Source organism: Gymnoscopelus braueri (genome assembly GCF_963280865.1).
Source record: "Gymnoscopelus braueri genome assembly, chromosome: 15".
Classification (NCBI taxonomy): domain Eukaryota; kingdom Metazoa; phylum Chordata; class Actinopteri; order Myctophiformes; family Myctophidae; genus Gymnoscopelus; species Gymnoscopelus braueri.
Window position 1 is genome coordinate 20,047,085 of NC_137620.1, and position 16,111 is coordinate 20,063,195.

Consider the following 16,111-nt stretch of genomic DNA (forward strand, 5'->3'; position numbering starts at 1 on the left):
GTCAAATGGGGCCCTTTCATTAAAAGTTTGGGAATCTAAGGCATCTGTTCGGTGCATATAATGTGTGTGTGTGTGTGTGTGTGTGTGTGTGTGTGTGTGTGTGTGTGTGTGTGTGTGTGTGTGTGTGTGTGTGTGTGTGTGTGTGTGTGTGTGTGTGTGTGTGTGCACACGTGCGTCACCAACGTAGGAGGGATCTTAGCCATTCATTGACCAAACAATAAGAAGTACTTTGAAATCAATTCTTTGTTTTGCTGGGAGCCAGTGAAGAGAAGCTAAAACAGGAGTGATGTGTTCACAATTGTATGGTTTTAGTTTACACTGGCTGCAGCATTGTGAACATGCTGGAGTTTATGTAACCGCTGCTTTGTCAGTCCAGCAAAAAGGGCATTACTGTAATCAAGTCTACTGGAAAATAGCATTGTGAGCCAGGCTCTGTCTGGAAATAAAACCAGAATCTGACAGTGTACAAGAGGCATCTACAGCTTTTGTACAGATAGATCCATCATTAAGAAAAAAAACATAACCACAGTGCAAACACGCAAATAATAATAATATACTTAGAGGGTACGAATTTCATGTTTGAAACGCTGAGGAAGGCAGACGTGCCGAAATGCGTCCATTTCTTAACAGACTGCTGCTGCTGTGCAAGCCTATTAATAAAAGAACATAAGAAACTACTCAGTAGACCCAGTTAAGAGACTATTCCTTAAGACTCCCCTTGAGTTGAGCGCGACTTCTCCTGACGGAATTGATCCGGTAGGAGAGTTGCCAGGAACTTCATGGAGGCCATGAAGGCCATGACCACCATGCCTCCTCTGTTTGACATCACTCAAATCTAACGAGGCTCTTTACTGCATGTCTCGCTCTCTCTCTCTCCCACCTTACTGTCTCTCTCACCGTCACTATTACAAATAAAGCCAAAATGCTGGGATGCTGAGAGATGTGCAGTACAAAATTATATAATCAAAACATATATATTATCTTTTTTCTTTTAAAAATGAATCAATAATTGATGCTTGATAAATAGATAGATAGACAAACAGATGGACATGCTGGCTGGCAGACAAACAGGCAGAGGAATCTGTCTGGGGGTGCCCTCACTGCCCTGGTGGCTCAACTAGTAGGGCACATGCCATTGGGGGGCTGGGTCGTCGATGCACCTGGTCTGGGTTCTGGGGCCCCAGGGTCCTTCAGGGCTATGTTTTCTGTCTCGTCTGCATTTCCCGACTCTCTGTTCTCTTTCGCTGTTGAAATGAAGCAGAAAATGTGGGGGGAAATCGTAAAAACTACAAGAAGATAGAATCTGGAACATAGGGGGAATTCTTTCATGTATAACTTGTTTAGTTTATTTTACCGTTTGCTATGTTCTTTATATTTCATTTACATACCTGTGACTGTGAGGAACCGTACATTTTGACCTGTAATGGAAATAAAAGTGTTTTACTAACTAACTATATATCTATCTAACAGGTTCTTTATTCAGTCGTTCAGCATTATTATTAGTACTGTAACTAATACTAATACAATTCTTTTGCATTGAGAGAGAGTAAGGGCATGGTGAGGGAGAGGAAGTGAGGGGGCGGGTGTATGTATGTGTGTGTGTGTGTGTGTGTGTGTGTGTGTGTGTGTGTGTGTGTGTGTGTGGGGGGGGGGGGGGGGGGGGGGGGGTAGTAGATGGAAGCAGCCACTAAAGAAGATATTTACAAGATTCTCACCTTTAAAACAGTACACTACAATCATGGCTACAATCACTACAGTTGAGCCAAAGACAAAAGCCAGGATATAGCCTCCCGGCCCTCCACTGGCAGAGCTTTTTGCCTCCTTTAACTTCTCTTCTAAAAGAGAAAGAGGGTTTTATCATGCAGGTTCAATGCAAAGGTTCATAATCTTGCTGCAGTGTACTTGAGCAAGACATTAAACCCTTTGCTGTTTATAAATTGTACTGCGCTGGATAAAGGTACCAACTGTCAGTTTCACAAAGCCAATAGCAGACCAATGTGTTTATAAATCATATCACAGCTTATATCAATATAATAAGAAAATTGTACCATTAAACTTTTGGTTAACACTGCCAAGAGCTCTACACACTACCAGAGCTATGGACATTCTAGTATCATATCTAATGTCTGTTTCAAAATATAGTCCTATAGTTTTCGCTTTTTTACATTTTATATCAGATATTTTTCAGTCTTATACCATAATTGTCATACATCCTATTTCATATATATCATTACAGTATCATGTCATCGCATCACATCACATCATATATCCCACACACAATCTCTTGTTGCTGTTAATAGTGTATCATATCATCCCATGTCATTCAGCTGTGGTCTTCTTACCCTGACAACGTTTGGTGGTCACAACACTGGAGGTGTTCTGTCCCTCCATGCAGGTGGTGCAGGTGAAATTGACCTCGTTGTTGTCTTGGCCGAAGGAGGCCAATAAATAGGAGATGTTGTTGCTCGATGTCCAAAAAGAAATGTTTGTGGTCGGTGGAGCCTGCCAGGTGAAGACGGCCCCTTTTTCTGGAGATGTGCACTGGAAGGCCACGTGACAGTGTCCTTCATTTATCGCCATACCAAGGAACTCCTGAATGATGGGCTGACTAAGGCGATCTGCAGACAGAATTACAATCGTTATCAACTGAAAAATCCTGAGCATAAATCTAAGGGTGGATGGATAGATATATAGATATGGTATATATAGCCTACAGATAGATGGCCAGGGCAGTGGCCTTGTGGGTATAGTGTCTGCCCTGAGAGTGGGAGGTCGGTTGGTTCCTGTCTTAAAACAATTTATATCCTATCTCTATGGGAGAAAAGTACAGTGGACGCCACTGCTATACCCTATATGCATTGGTCCCATTTTTCAAAGGGTGGTCATCTCACTTGGGAACAGACCTCTCTACCCATTGGTTCATTTTAACAGTGGATGAAGACATAATGAATGTCGTGTAAATAGTTGTGTAGCCGTTACCTTTGATTATGAGCCGGACTTTGTTTGTTGCGGACTTCTTTTCTGTGTTTTTCAGATCTACAGTGTACTCCATGGCATCTTCCCTGGTCAAACCACTGATGCCCAAATCACCTGAGATCAACAATACAAACATTCAATTTGTTATGAGTGTAAACTAAACTAATATGACTGAGGATTAAATAATGATGTCTTCTGTTACCTGAAGAAATGTTAAGTTTCAGCCTTTCTTTGTATCTCCAGAAACGGTTAACATTTGTGTTGCCACTGCGATGGATCGCAATCCAAGTGGTGTTGGTGAGTATGGACCACTCGATCAAAGAGAGGTTCCATGAGGGGTCTACCCCTGATGGCAAAGTAACACTCTCGCCAAAGTAGGCCGAGACTTCCTCTAAATCCTTGGTGAAAAATAACTTCACTGTAAAATAAAGCAACATTTCTGAAAGGTTCAATAAATTGTTCATTATAGGAGTCATTTACACAGGGCAGAGAATCCCACAAGTCATCCTTAAAGGATGACTTCACTCATTTTCAACCTATCTTCGTATGATTGGTCCTCACTAATGCTCATTATAATATGGCACCATTTGTATCTAATTGGTCTGCATCACAGAGAAGGACTGTGGACAGTTCAGAAAACCCGCCTACCAGTGACATCATCGGTAAGCAGGTTTGGTCATTTCTTTTTTTAATGAATGCAAAAACGATGGCTTCTATTATACATGATAACTTTCCAGGAAGAGAAAGCCTGCAGTTTCTATATTAGCTGGGGAATCCCCATCGATGATGGCTTTCTGAACTGTCCACAGCCCTCCTCTGAGAAAAAATTCTACCTTATTATGATGAGTATTAGTGAGGACCAATTATATGAAGATAAGGTTGAAAATGGGTGAAGTGGTCCTTTAAGGCAGTGGTTCTCAACCTTTTCAGGCCGTGACCCCCCAAAATAATCATATTTGAACTAGGGACCCCCCACCCTGAGGAGCACATGGAATGTATAGGAGTTGAGGCATTACATTTTGTTTGACTCGGTTCCACAGATAAATACTGTGAAAATAGCCGATCTAGCTCACAACGCCTTGCGTTGCGAGGTGTTGTGAGCTTGTAGATTGGCTATTTAAAAAAATGTTGCCTCTTTCTTATATTATTTGACAATTTGGCCAATGTTTGACCAGTTGTTATTGTATAGTTTGTTTATTATTCATTATTTTATTATATAATTTTTTTCTTTCTTAGGTATTAAAAAGGTCTTAAAAGTCCTTAAATTGTCACTTCACTGTCGCCCCCCCCCCCCATAAAAATCATGTAGGGACCCCCCTGGGGATCCCGACCCACAGGTTAAATACCACTGCCTTAAGGGAAGTTTTATTTATATTATGAATTATTGATATCCCAGTCTCACACACACACACACACACACACACACACACACACACAGTTTATCATATGCTGTCTTAGTCTACCCACAAAGAAGCACACTTCTCTTTTTTCAGGATCAAGACACGCTTTCTCATTCTTTAAGTTTAAACATCGTACATCATCATTATAATATTCATTATAATCATTATAAATTATGACATAAATGCACATTTATCAAATGCTAGAGTCCTGGCAATGTGCCAACTCATATTGGCAACCATGCAGCTGTGTTACTTTTCCACATGGTAAATTAATGATTTATTAATTCAGCTTGATGGTGTCACATTAATTGTAGTTGATTTAAAAAAATGTCAGTTGATGAAAATGTTAGCCTACCTTGAAGGAGTGGAATCAAGAGAAGTAGAACCCTCATTGTGACCAAAAGGTTAGTTTGTGACTTCCTTGCCTTTCTGTGTTTTGTTAAGCCGTGCCAAATGTGACACAGCCAACCATCAGCTGCTAGCGTAATAGTGACGCACAAAAAAAAGGGAGGCATCAGAACTTTCATAGTTTCATTTCAACATTCATTTATTTAAAAACGTTTCTTTTTTTTTTAAATGAACTCAGTCCTAAATGCATCAAATATGAAAAATAAAATAAAAAAAGAAAAGTCATTGTAACAGCAGTACAATTATGTTTTTACAAGACAACTTTCTTTAGAAAAATGGGTTAGGAACTTGGGATCAGTACAAATAATACTTTAAAAAAGTTTGAATTCAAATGCAGTAAAAGACAAACATGACATATGTGTGTGCAATGCTATTTTGTCAGTGTTTTTAGGGAAATGACAGTCAATTATTATAGAAAAGACATCTTTGTCTATCAGCACGATACATATAAAAGTGCACACACCTGTGCCTACATCACATATCCACACTATCACACGCACGCACGCACACGCACACGCACACACACTCTCTCTCTCTTTCTCAACTATTTAACAAACACCAAAGTCACTTGTGTCAAACAATGCTACCGTAGTTCTTGAGCTGCCAACAAGATGCACACATTGGCCAGACTTGACAATTGCGCTAGAGACCCAAAGATGTCAGTAAGTCCTACTTATATATTTGGATAAGCAAACATATCCACCACCAGTGTCTATGTATGTACAGCAGGTCTCACTATATTGTGGCACATTGGTCATACTTGAGAACTTGTGCTGGAGAGAAGAAGAAGAAAAGGTGTCAGCAATGGGTCCATTTTTACACTCTCAGAGTGTATTTTTTTCTGTGTACAAAGTTTGTGCTTCTCAGCAATGCTGTAATCACAACATTAAATCAAGTCTGCGTTCAAACAGCAAAGTCATATTATCTGCAGTGGCACTGAGAGAATGAGAAGAGGTTCAAAGAAACAAAATAGAATAAGAAACTATTACAATCACTTGTTTACAATAATTGTCCAGGCATCCAGTGTTGGAATTTCTCTGTGGTGTGTCAGTTAAAAAAAAAGTACAGTTGAATTCAGAATTACACGTAACACATTCAAAACCTGAATCATCCTGATGCAAACTTCCCATTTAGGACAATGAAGTGATACGTTTTAGGAAACTAAACTTGAGGAAGTAGTGCTTCTGCATACGTCAGCAATAACGCTATAGACCATTTAAGTGGAACTGCATTGCTAGGGAACAGCTTGGGTCCAAGTCGATACATTTTCAGCTATTGATATTTACAAACACCGCAAGAGGAAATAGACTTGGAGCCATTTATAATGTTTATGTTGAGTGAACAGGTCTATGAGTTCATCTCTATTGATGTTACCAGGGTAACGGTCAGCAGGCCGCTACACAAAACAAAACAGTACCAATAAAAGCAATACAAATTAAGCATATTACGACTGTAATCTATAGCAAACCCACCTGGGGGGAAAAAGGCATCATCCTAAATGGGAGGTAGGCTACATACGTAAGCTTTGATTGAGCAATCAATGCCCAGTGCTATACCGTAGTAGGCTATGTGCTATTTGGAATAGCACTGAGGACATTCTTGGTTACAAGGGGATATTTGAATGACACATTGTAATTGTAACCTCAACAGAGACAGGAGACATTATGCATATTTCAGCTTAAGGGGCCATGTCCACAGAAAGGGTTTTTTATCTGTGTTATTAGCACAAAGAGCCTATATAGCTGAAACAACAGTAAACATGGACTTTTCATGGTTGTGGTAACGATGCAATGTCAGGTCGTAAATGACCCGAGTTGTCAGACACAGCCAGGAGGATTAAATGTGACATTGATGAGCAGCACTCCTCTCCAAAAGCGTAACTGTTTTCAGTTTGAAGCACCCAGGGCGCCCAAATAATTGCTGGACGCCGAAGGCGCTGAAAAGCGATGCTCGGCACTGGGAAGAGGAGCGTGTCTTTACCATAGAAATGCATGGCAAACGAGACGCTTTCTGTGGAAATGGCCCCAAATTCAACCACTAACATTACTTTGACTTATAAGCAGTGCCGAGCTACTCGGGCGGTCCTCCAAAACAGTCTGTTGCAATGCGGGAACTGAAAGCTGCAAGCAGTGCATTGTGGTAAACAGGAGAACCCAACGCTTCAAAGTATCAAAAAAGGCACACAAAAAAAAATGTGGGACATCAGAGTGGTGACACAACAGAATGTCCTCCAGCTTTCCAGCCATGTCTGCTTTCTGTTCCACACAATGGGAGATGCAGACTCACTCACACAGTCTCACACCTGCTTGTAGTTCTTCACATAAAACACACAAACAAACAAACAAACAAACAAACCATGTGTATTTAGATCATCCGTGAACTAAACTGATCTATTTAGTGATTGATTTAGATTGATTTTTGTCCTGATGCCAGCAATGGTTTTACATGTTTGGTCGTCTTCTCTGCTGTGCTGTCCCAACAGACGGTAAAAACTGTTAAGGTTGAATAACTGTGAAAGGCCAACAGGTGTGAAGGGAGCATGGCAGCATCGCAGACGACTCACAAGCACAACCGTTTGGCCTGTGTGTATCTACACCATACCACACTTCCTTCCTCCTGTCCGCCCACGATGCTCATAATCTCAATTCCGCCCCCCTCCTCCTTCTGCTCCTTCTCTCGCCTACACAGAGGTCTCTGACTGCAGCCTCATGACAAACTTGTGGCTCTTGGGGTCGATAAACTCTTCCCCCAGTCGCAGGAAGGGGAGGGGCGTCACCGTGACGACCAGGGAGAAGTCGAGGCGCCTCAGCGAGAAGACCAGGTCCTGGCGCAGGGCGGAGGTGACAGGCTCCTCGCTCACCAGCGTCCACTGTCGCCCCCTGTCGTTCTCCTTCTGGTACTGCAGGGTGGGGCCGGGTGTGAGGTAGCGTTCGAGGAAAGCCTGGGAGGTAATGACACACACACACACACACACGCACACACACACACACACACACACACACACACACACACGTTATTAGATGTGCAACAACCCACCAGTGGAGACGATGATATACTGTATATGATTCATGTGTATTCTAAGTATTCTAAGTCTAAATCAATTTGAGCATCTAAATCTGTTTAACTACTTGAAAACGATACAAATCGACTATTTGAAAATATAAGCTTGTAGATCTGCCATTTTCAAAAAATATTTCTAACAGCACAAATCTTGTGCTCTCATATATAATATGCATATATATTTGTATATTGTTGTCGTTGTTGTTTGTGTAATTTTTTTGGGTGCATTTTATTACTTTGATTTTCTTTTAATATTTATTTTGTTTTATTATTTGTCAAAAGTAAAACTAAAAAAAAATAAAATTTATAATAATAACAACACCACAAATCTTGTATGGGGGTCCCTCCCTGGTACAAAATATTGTCAGATGGGGGCCAATTCAAACACATAGATTTCTCTCCATCTCTCTCCTCACCTTGGGGGCCATGTTGTGGGTGATGCAGAACTGCAGGTGGTTGATGATGCTCTCCATGCTGTGGTAGGGCTGCTGCCTGGTGGTCCTCAGGAACTTCTGCATGGCGCGGGCCATGGGGGCGAAGATGGCCTGGGCCGCCTCCCGCGGGTCCATCGCCTCCCGCGGGTTCTTGGGAGAGGACACGGCCACCTCGTCATCCTGGAGCCGCTTGATGTGGGTGAAGGCCTCCTCTACTGCCACCACCAGTCTGGGAGGAGAAAGGACAGTGTCTATGGGTGTGCCCCTTGCCGGTGGTGCAGCGGATACAGTGGTGGAAACTCAAGTACTGTACTTAAGTACAATTTTGAGGTACTTTTACTTTACTGGAGTATTTCCAATTATCAATACTTTATACTTCTACTTGAATTATTATTACAAAACATACATTAATCACTTCAGCCCTATTTAAACTTTGGATATTTGAAAATAGCCAACGTTTTGTACTCTAAGAGAGTACAAAATGGAAACAAAATGGACTCTCCCAGGTGGTGTGTGTGTGTGTGTGTGTGTGTGTGTGTGTGTGTGTGTGTGTGTGTGTGTGTGTGTGTGTGTGTGTGGTCCCTACCTGGCCTTGCGTTTGCGTACTCTGCGGTCCATCTCAGCCTCCTCATAGTAAAACTCGTTGTGGGAGTTGTCTCTTCTCCGAGCAGCGGCAGCGATCATGGCTCTGGACTGACCGGTGGAGTTGTTGGTGCTGCTCTCTGTAGACAGAAATGTCAAATTGAATTAATGATTAATGAAAAAGGAAAAAAATATTTATTGTCATTTATTTGGTCCACTATAATAGAGAATGTGTAGATGTTTTTGGACAAATCTGTCCCAAGGACAGTGACATTTGTTATTTTGTATTTTTGGTCAGTCATGCACATCCCTGATTGAGAGGATAAATAAAGTGAGAGTAGTAGTATTATTATTAATATTAGAAGGGCTGAAAGCTAAAAAAAAATGCATATCAATTTGGGGGCCCGTGCCACGAAAATGTTTGAGAACCACTGGTTCGAGAGAGGAGAAGTGTAAGAAGAGACAGCATGGCTCACCTTCCCCGAGGTTGTAGACCTTGAAGCCGGTCATCTTCTTTGTGAGGATGGACTTTGGCAGATTGAGCAAGGCAGGGTTGTAGACTGGAAAGTCACTGTAGTACTGGTCCAGGACCCAGACCGCAGCCCGCTGGATGCTGCATGGAACAAACAGAGAACCACATATTGGGTCAACACTAACTCCTTGTTGAACATTAATGCTAGGCATGGTATGCTGGGGTCATGCTTATGTTCCCCCATCCCAAATTAGACCCTATGTTCCCTCAGCTTTATGTTCCCTCAACCCAATGTTCCTTCAGGATCACATATAGCCCTTTGATTGATTGATTGATATCTTTATTGATCATGAAATAAAACATATGTCACATGTAACATACATCTGACCCCCACCATAATCAAAAGGATGACGCAAAAAAAGCTTACAGCTTGTTTCCATTGCAGTCCCTTGCATAATGTGTTGGTGAGGTCACCTGTTTGTTGGGGTCCTCTGAAAGGGGGTGCAATGGTGCGCCTCGCCAGTCCGGATATTACGTTTGTGATGTCGACCCACCATTCACTGTACGCATTAGGCAATTTTAATATAGGATAGGCCACGTCCGATTTTATTTAATTTCGTTGGCTATCCCTTGGCCTTATGACAAGGGATAGACTAAAAATGTGTAGAATAAATAGAATAAGTAGAATAAATATAAAATTATAATAAATAAATTAATACATTTTTGTCAACTAAAATTTGCGTTTATTTTTTGGCAAGTCGCCAGACAGGTGGCTTGTGTAAACAAACCGGCGAGTGATTCCAAATGCAAAAAAATAAAGATAACTGATGGTAGGGGGAATTATGTGAAAAATCATTACACGGTGGATACAGGCATGACATTTGGCACACATGTAAACTGTAAACATAGCAACATCCTTTGGTGCAAATGTGTGTGCATGTCTGTGTATAGGGGACACAGAGAAACTGTCAGAACCTTGCCTAAAACATCCGGGACAACACTCCATATGTCCCAGACTTCCGAACTCCCCTTTGCAGTTAGAACTACAGACTCCCACCCAATTTTCTGAATCTGAAGACACCTCAGACTCCACTTTAGCCTGTAGCACTTGACCTAGCCTTGACGACCATGCAGTCTTATGAAAAGGTTAAAATGTAATTTCCTACAGTTTGAATAGTTTCAATGTACAGATCATTTATTTTTGGATATTGCACTCTTGAATGATGCTCTTGGTTGACCTATGATCCTATTACTGAGGCACTACACTGTCTCTAAGCATTTGATGTGCGTGTTTACCTTGTTTATTGTAAATCACTCTGGAGTCTAAATCTCATTAAATGGTGGTCCGTGGCTCAAATACCGAATAAATAATGGCCCTTGATATGAAAAGGGTTGAAAACCACTGGTATAGATGCTAGGTATGGTATGGATGCTAACTATGGCATGGATAGGTATGTATAGAGTAGACACTATATATGGTAGGTATGGTATACAGTAGATGGTGGTGATTCAGACTTGACACTTCCATTTTTATTTGAACCTTAGAGTAGGGGTGGGCGACATTACCTCAATAAACAAACCACCAGAATTATATCAGAACACACAGTAGTATTGCATTAAAACACAACATGAGACATAATTTTTTATGTTGCTCTATTGCCCACTCCTTTTAAATGGCACTGTCCCAAAGTAGTTCCATGTTACCTTTTGATATCATACCTGGCATTTATACATACCCAGCATCTATACCATACCTAGCATCTACAGTATATATATCAATTCCATACCGGCACTAACGTTATCTTTTATGTATTCACCATCATCCTCATTCTCCCCTCTGCATCATTGCCATAACATGCCCTCTCAACACATTCTGATATCAGATAATGTGCCATATTTCAGCATGTAATGCCATAACGGTCACATAATCAGAAGCACAAACACAAATATTAAAGGGATAGTTCACCCAAAAGATTACCCATTTTCTATCAATTACACACCCCATGAAGCATTGAATTCATTTTCTTTTTTTGTGGCATTCCTGAGACAATCATTTGGAAAGATAATTTAATTAAATTTAATTTCGGAAAGATGCTAATATCTCCGGTAGGAGACTCAAAGTTGACACTTTGAGTCCTACCAGAGCCGCCGCCGCTCATCAAATTATTGGCTTAGGAATGCGACAAAAACTAAACAATCTCCATGAATTCAAGTCTCCATGGGGTGTGTAATCGATAGAAAATCAGTCATTTTGGGGGTGAACTATCCCTTTAAGTATGAGTGTCGTACCTACTAGTACCTACTTTAAAATATCCTAACTGTGTGCAAGTAGGCTACAGAAAGAGATACAGCACTCTCCCTCGCATATACAGTGCAACAGGACTTTGCAGGAAGGAACACACATTTAGACACAGTACTGCACACACTAGACAGCTGGCAGTAATTACTCATCACCATGGCTCACATAATTTCCGATTAAACGTGTGCTGTGAGCACCCTGCACATCAGAAACGACAATGCGGTTGCTCTGTGAACATGTGTGTGCAGGAACTAGCTAACCATCGTAGCATGACCGCAGCTGTGCAGGGTGTGGTCAAGGAGTCAGCTACAGACAGTGAACCAGTGGTGGCTCTGCAGACCAGCAGCAGACAGTGTAGCATAGGCTAAAGTTTCAACTCCACTATACGTTGTTTTTTTGTTCTTTTTTCTTTTCAGAACTAGGCACAAAGACAATAGGGAGATCAGATGACATGAGATGGTCACAAAATGTATGTAACCAAAGCACATAATGGATACCATGTGAATGACCACGTTTCTAAAAATTGCCCTTCAGAACGCCGATAATTCAAAAACATGGCAGGCAGTAAGAAAACATCAACTTAAATTGAAATTAAATACACACGCACGCACGCATGCACGCGCACACACACACACACACACACACACACACACACACACACACACAGTGTGTTGAAGTGTCCCTGAGCAAGACAGTTAACCCCTAACTGCCCCTCCCCCCCCCACCCGAGCCCTCATCATAACCATCTGAGCTGGGTGAAGCTGAAACTGAATTAGTGAGTCCAGTGGTGTACTTGAGTACTTTACAGGAGTGTTTCCAATTTTCAACAAATATTGTACTTTTACTCCACTACAATTATTTGAAAACTTTAGTTAGAAAAGTTACTAGTTACTTTGTGGATTTTGATTATTATTACAAAACATACACTAACCACTTCAGCCCTTTAAAAACTTTGGCTTTTCAAAAATAGCCGATCTATAAGCTCACAATGCGTCGCGAGCTTGTAGATCTGCTATTTTCAATAGATTTTTATAAATTTGAAAACTTATGAACTGGGACATTCTGGACAATGTCTACTTTTACTTTTGGTACTTTAAGTACATTTTGACACCAATACTTTTGAACTTTTACTCAAGTAAATTTTTAATTCCGGACTTTCACTTGTAACAGAGTAATTCTACATTGCAGTATCGATACTTTCACTTAAGTAAAACAGATGCGAGTACTTTTTCCACACCACTGAGTGAGAACTAACAAGGGGGGTCTCTCTCTCCTCTTCAACTGACCTGAGATGGCCCACGTTGTAGAAGCGGCTGACTCCGTCGGTGGTCCTCACCACCTTGAGGCAGAAGGCGGGCTGCAGGTGCCTGACCTCCAGCAGCACCAGGGCCAGGTACTGGATGAACAGCAGCGCGTCCACCAGCGACGCCGCGTACCCCACGATGCCCCGGTAGTCCCGCTCGCGGGGCTCCAGCACGCGCACGCCGTAGAAGAGCCAGTAGGACGCCACGAACAGGAACACCAGCGCCGCCAGCAGGCAGCGGAACACGAAGAAGCGCGGCAGCGTGGCCCTCGGCGGCCGCAGGAACAGCGCCCACGTGGAGATCAGCAGCACGAGGAGCTTGAAGGCCAGCGAGACGTAGAGGCCCTCGCACGGCGTCCCGCAAGGGTCCAGCGTGTCGCGCCACAGGAGCTGCGGGAGGGCCAGGAACGCCAGCGGCGTGACCAGGGCGAAGAGGCCCAGGACGGCGCCCAGCGCCGGGCCGAGGAAGCGCCGGCACTCCAGCGGCGAGGACTCCTCCAGGTCCTTGGAGAGGCGCGTCAGGTCCTCGTTGGAGCAGCTGTCCACCGACGTGCCCGTGACCACCGTGGTGGTCTCGCCCCAGTTGTCATCCTGGAGGGGAGAGATGAAGGGAGAGGGTTTAAGCAGGCGTGCGGCAGAGGAAGGCAAAGGAAGGTTGGAATTTAACATACAGTCCATTAGTTACGTAGTATGTATTGTAAAAGGAAACTTAAAGAGATCAAAGACCTTCCCGTGTGCACAGAGAATTATGTCAGGTTGCGACCATCCAAGAAATAGTAATAATGATTGTTTTTTTTCCATCGTGGTGTGGGGAATAGAAGATTTGTATTCCTGAAAGTCACCGGATTAGCCAACACATCCAGACTTTTTGGTGCGGTTTTCAAACATGTTGATTATTCAGCAAAGAAGCTTTATTCATCATGTGTGACGTGTTTCCATTAACAAAACGTTCTATTCAAATGCCAGCTCTGTGTCTTTCGTTGTACGACGTGCATTTTAAAACCAATGGCTAGCAGCACACAAGGGTGACAGTTGAGAGCAGGATGTTTTTTTGCTCTTTTTCATACACAAGTTATTATGATGGACTAAGAAGGAAATAAAAGCTACAAAGGAAGTGAAGAAAGAGTCAAAAGTAACACTTGTGCCTAGGCAGGAAGTCTATAAAACTAAAAAGGAAACAGCCCCAGAGAAGAGTAGTATGAGGGTAATCTTTGACCCAGTGTTCATTTTGACAGCACATTTTTATTTAGTTTAGTCATAGTCTTTTGAATCAAATTTCATTTAGTTTTAGACGAAATGTACAGTTGATATGGTTGACAAAAAAATATTTTGGCAGGCCTTGATGACGTCGTGATGGCTGATTTTACACTTGGTTGCATGATGAAAATAGCTGATCTACCAGCTCACAACGTGTTGCAGCGCAACGCGTTGTGAGCTTTTCAGCACCCAAACTAAACATAAAATGACTTGTCTTCCAGTTCTACTGGATCTCTTCTGCACTAGGTCCCTCCCTAACATTTTAGTCTAGTTTTTATTTGTTGACGAAATTGTCAATATTATTTAGTCTTAGTTTTAGTCATCATAGCTTAGTTTTTATTTCGTTTTCGAAGGCAGTCGACGAACATTTTTCGTCATAGTTTTAGTCGGCGAAATGAACACTGGTCAAACAGCCCCAAAGAAGAAGAGTAGTGGATGAGGGTAAACTCTGAAACAGCCCCAAAGAAGAAGAGTAGTGGATGAGGGTATAAACTCTGAAACAGCCCCAGAGAAGAGTAGTGGATGAGGGTAAACTCTGTACCCTGTCATCTCCTCGGGTGGACTCCGTGTCCAGCAGGGGCTCCCCGGGGGCCTGGATGGTGACAGACTTGTCCCCTCGCATGCTGCTGCCATCTCGGCTCTTAGAGCGATGCTGCTTGTCCCTCCTCTCCCTGGAGACACACACACACATAATCATACAGTCAAGGGACACGATTATAAGACTCAAACCCTCATTCTTTATTCCAAGGGTCTTCAACGTTTTTCAGGTCACGGACCCCTTAGCTGAGAGAGAGATGAAGCAGGGGCCCCCACAACATATTGAATAAAATTGCGTTGTAGATTAAAACAGGCATGCAAACAGCCCCGAGGTGAAAAAGGTGACAACATGTTGTTTTCTTTCGGGTCAGGTGTCACACAATTGCCCTATTTGGGTTCAAAAAGGTGACTGTAGCTGAAAAGTGACACTTTTGCATGTCTGTTAAAAATGTTCATAGATGTCAGTTAACTTTTTGAACCCTCAATATTTAGTCAACTTGTTGGCTTTTTCTTTTTCCCTCTACACCAACTCTCTGAAAATAGCCGATCCACAAGCTCACAACGCCGTTGTGAGCTTGTGGATCTGCTATTTTCGTCTGATGTTCCCCATCACACAAAGATATTGCGGAGCCCCTGTAGTTACTCTGAGGACCCCCTGTAGGGTCAAGTAAAATGTCGTAGTCGTGACAGCCCTAGTTGTGTGTGTGTGTGTGTGTGTGTGTTTCTCATGCTCTCTTATACCTGTGTTTCCGGGGCCCCCGGGAGTGGGACGACTTGTAGGAGTAGCCGGAGTACGTGGACTCGTTGTCCATGTCGGAGGCTGGCAGGCAGGGTTTGCGGGGCCCTCCTCCTCCTCCGCCCTTCTCTGCGAGCGCGACCCTCAGCTGGCTCTCCTTCTTCTTCTGCTCGATGGACTTGGAGGAGAGTGGCAGCGGGAGGCGCAGCAGCTCCACTTTACTCCTGAAGGAATCTATCTTGGAGGTGCTGGAGTAGTGCCTGTGCAAATCAATAACCCAAACATATTATTATTGAAACCGATATTTAAAACCATTAACCGAATAACCGAGACGCATGTATTATTTTTTTTGTCTTATACTGTATATAACATTGGTTCTCAAAGTGGGGTCCGGGGACCCCCAGGGGTCCTTGAGGGGGTACCAGGGGGTCCCCAGCAAAAATTTGTTAATAAAGCGTCAAAATCATTGTAACCCCTTTATCCATATGTTTTACTTTTTTGGCTATTCAAAAATAGCAGATCTGCTATTTTTGATTTTTTTTTTTAACTCAAATCTTTGCTTCTGGGGGGTCCCTGGAACAAAATATTTTGAGATGGGGGTCCGTGGCCTAATACATATCATTTTGGGGGTCATTGACATGAAAACG

The 16,111-nt window shown here is 42.6% G+C and overlaps 2 protein-coding genes across 3 annotated transcripts in view; both read right to left on the reverse strand.

Moving 5' to 3' along the window:
* Positions 1-67: 67 nt before the first annotated feature.
* Positions 68-4,849, reverse strand: LOC308102267 (uncharacterized protein). Of its 2 annotated transcripts, none has more exons than XM_080451900.1 (7): positions 4,732-4,849; positions 3,179-3,394; positions 2,980-3,090; positions 2,343-2,618; positions 1,716-1,835; positions 1,389-1,418; positions 68-1,238 (listed from the first exon to the last, which is right to left on the reverse strand). In XM_080451900.1, the coding sequence occupies exons 1-7, from the start codon at positions 4,766-4,768 to the stop codon at positions 1,114-1,116; spliced, it is 915 nt and encodes a 304-aa protein (XP_080308026.1). In that variant the 5' UTR covers positions 4,769-4,849; the 3' UTR covers positions 68-1,113. The 2 variants fall into 2 exon arrangements, with proteins under 2 accessions (XP_080308026.1, XP_080308025.1); XM_080451899.1 differs by having other exon boundaries at positions 68-1,244.
* Positions 4,850-4,911: 62 nt separating this feature from the next.
* Positions 4,912-16,111, reverse strand: part of LOC308102441 (vang-like protein 2) — a 20,168-nt gene continuing 8,968 nt past the window's right edge. The window contains exons 2-8 of the mRNA XM_080452157.1: positions 15,470-15,724; positions 14,733-14,862; positions 12,918-13,525; positions 9,337-9,473; positions 8,865-9,000; positions 8,261-8,507; positions 4,912-7,725 (exon numbers count right to left, since the gene is read on the reverse strand). Coding sequence (XP_080308283.1) covers positions 7,465-7,725; positions 8,261-8,507; positions 8,865-9,000; positions 9,337-9,473; positions 12,918-13,525; positions 14,733-14,862; positions 15,470-15,540 — 1,590 coding nt within the window. The 5' untranslated portion in view covers positions 15,541-15,724 and the 3' untranslated portion in view covers positions 4,912-7,464. The remainder of the gene's footprint in view (positions 7,726-8,260; positions 8,508-8,864; positions 9,001-9,336; positions 9,474-12,917; positions 13,526-14,732; positions 14,863-15,469; positions 15,725-16,111) is intronic.

What these genes read in the sequence shown, in the direction of transcription:
- LOC308102267 (XM_080451899.1), bottom strand. Translation starts at nt 4,768, where the DNA reads ATGAGGGTTCTACTTCTCTTGATTCCACTCCTTCAAG. An exon ending in CTTGATTCCACTCCTTCAAG is followed by an intron (nt 3,395 to 4,731) that starts GTAGGCTAACAT and finishes TTTATTTTACAG; the next exon opens with TGAAGTTATTTTTCACCAAG. An exon ending in ACGGTTCCTCACAGTCACAG is followed by an intron (nt 1,245 to 1,388) that starts GTATGTAAATGA and finishes TCATTTCAACAG; the next exon opens with CGAAAGAGAACAGAGAGTCG.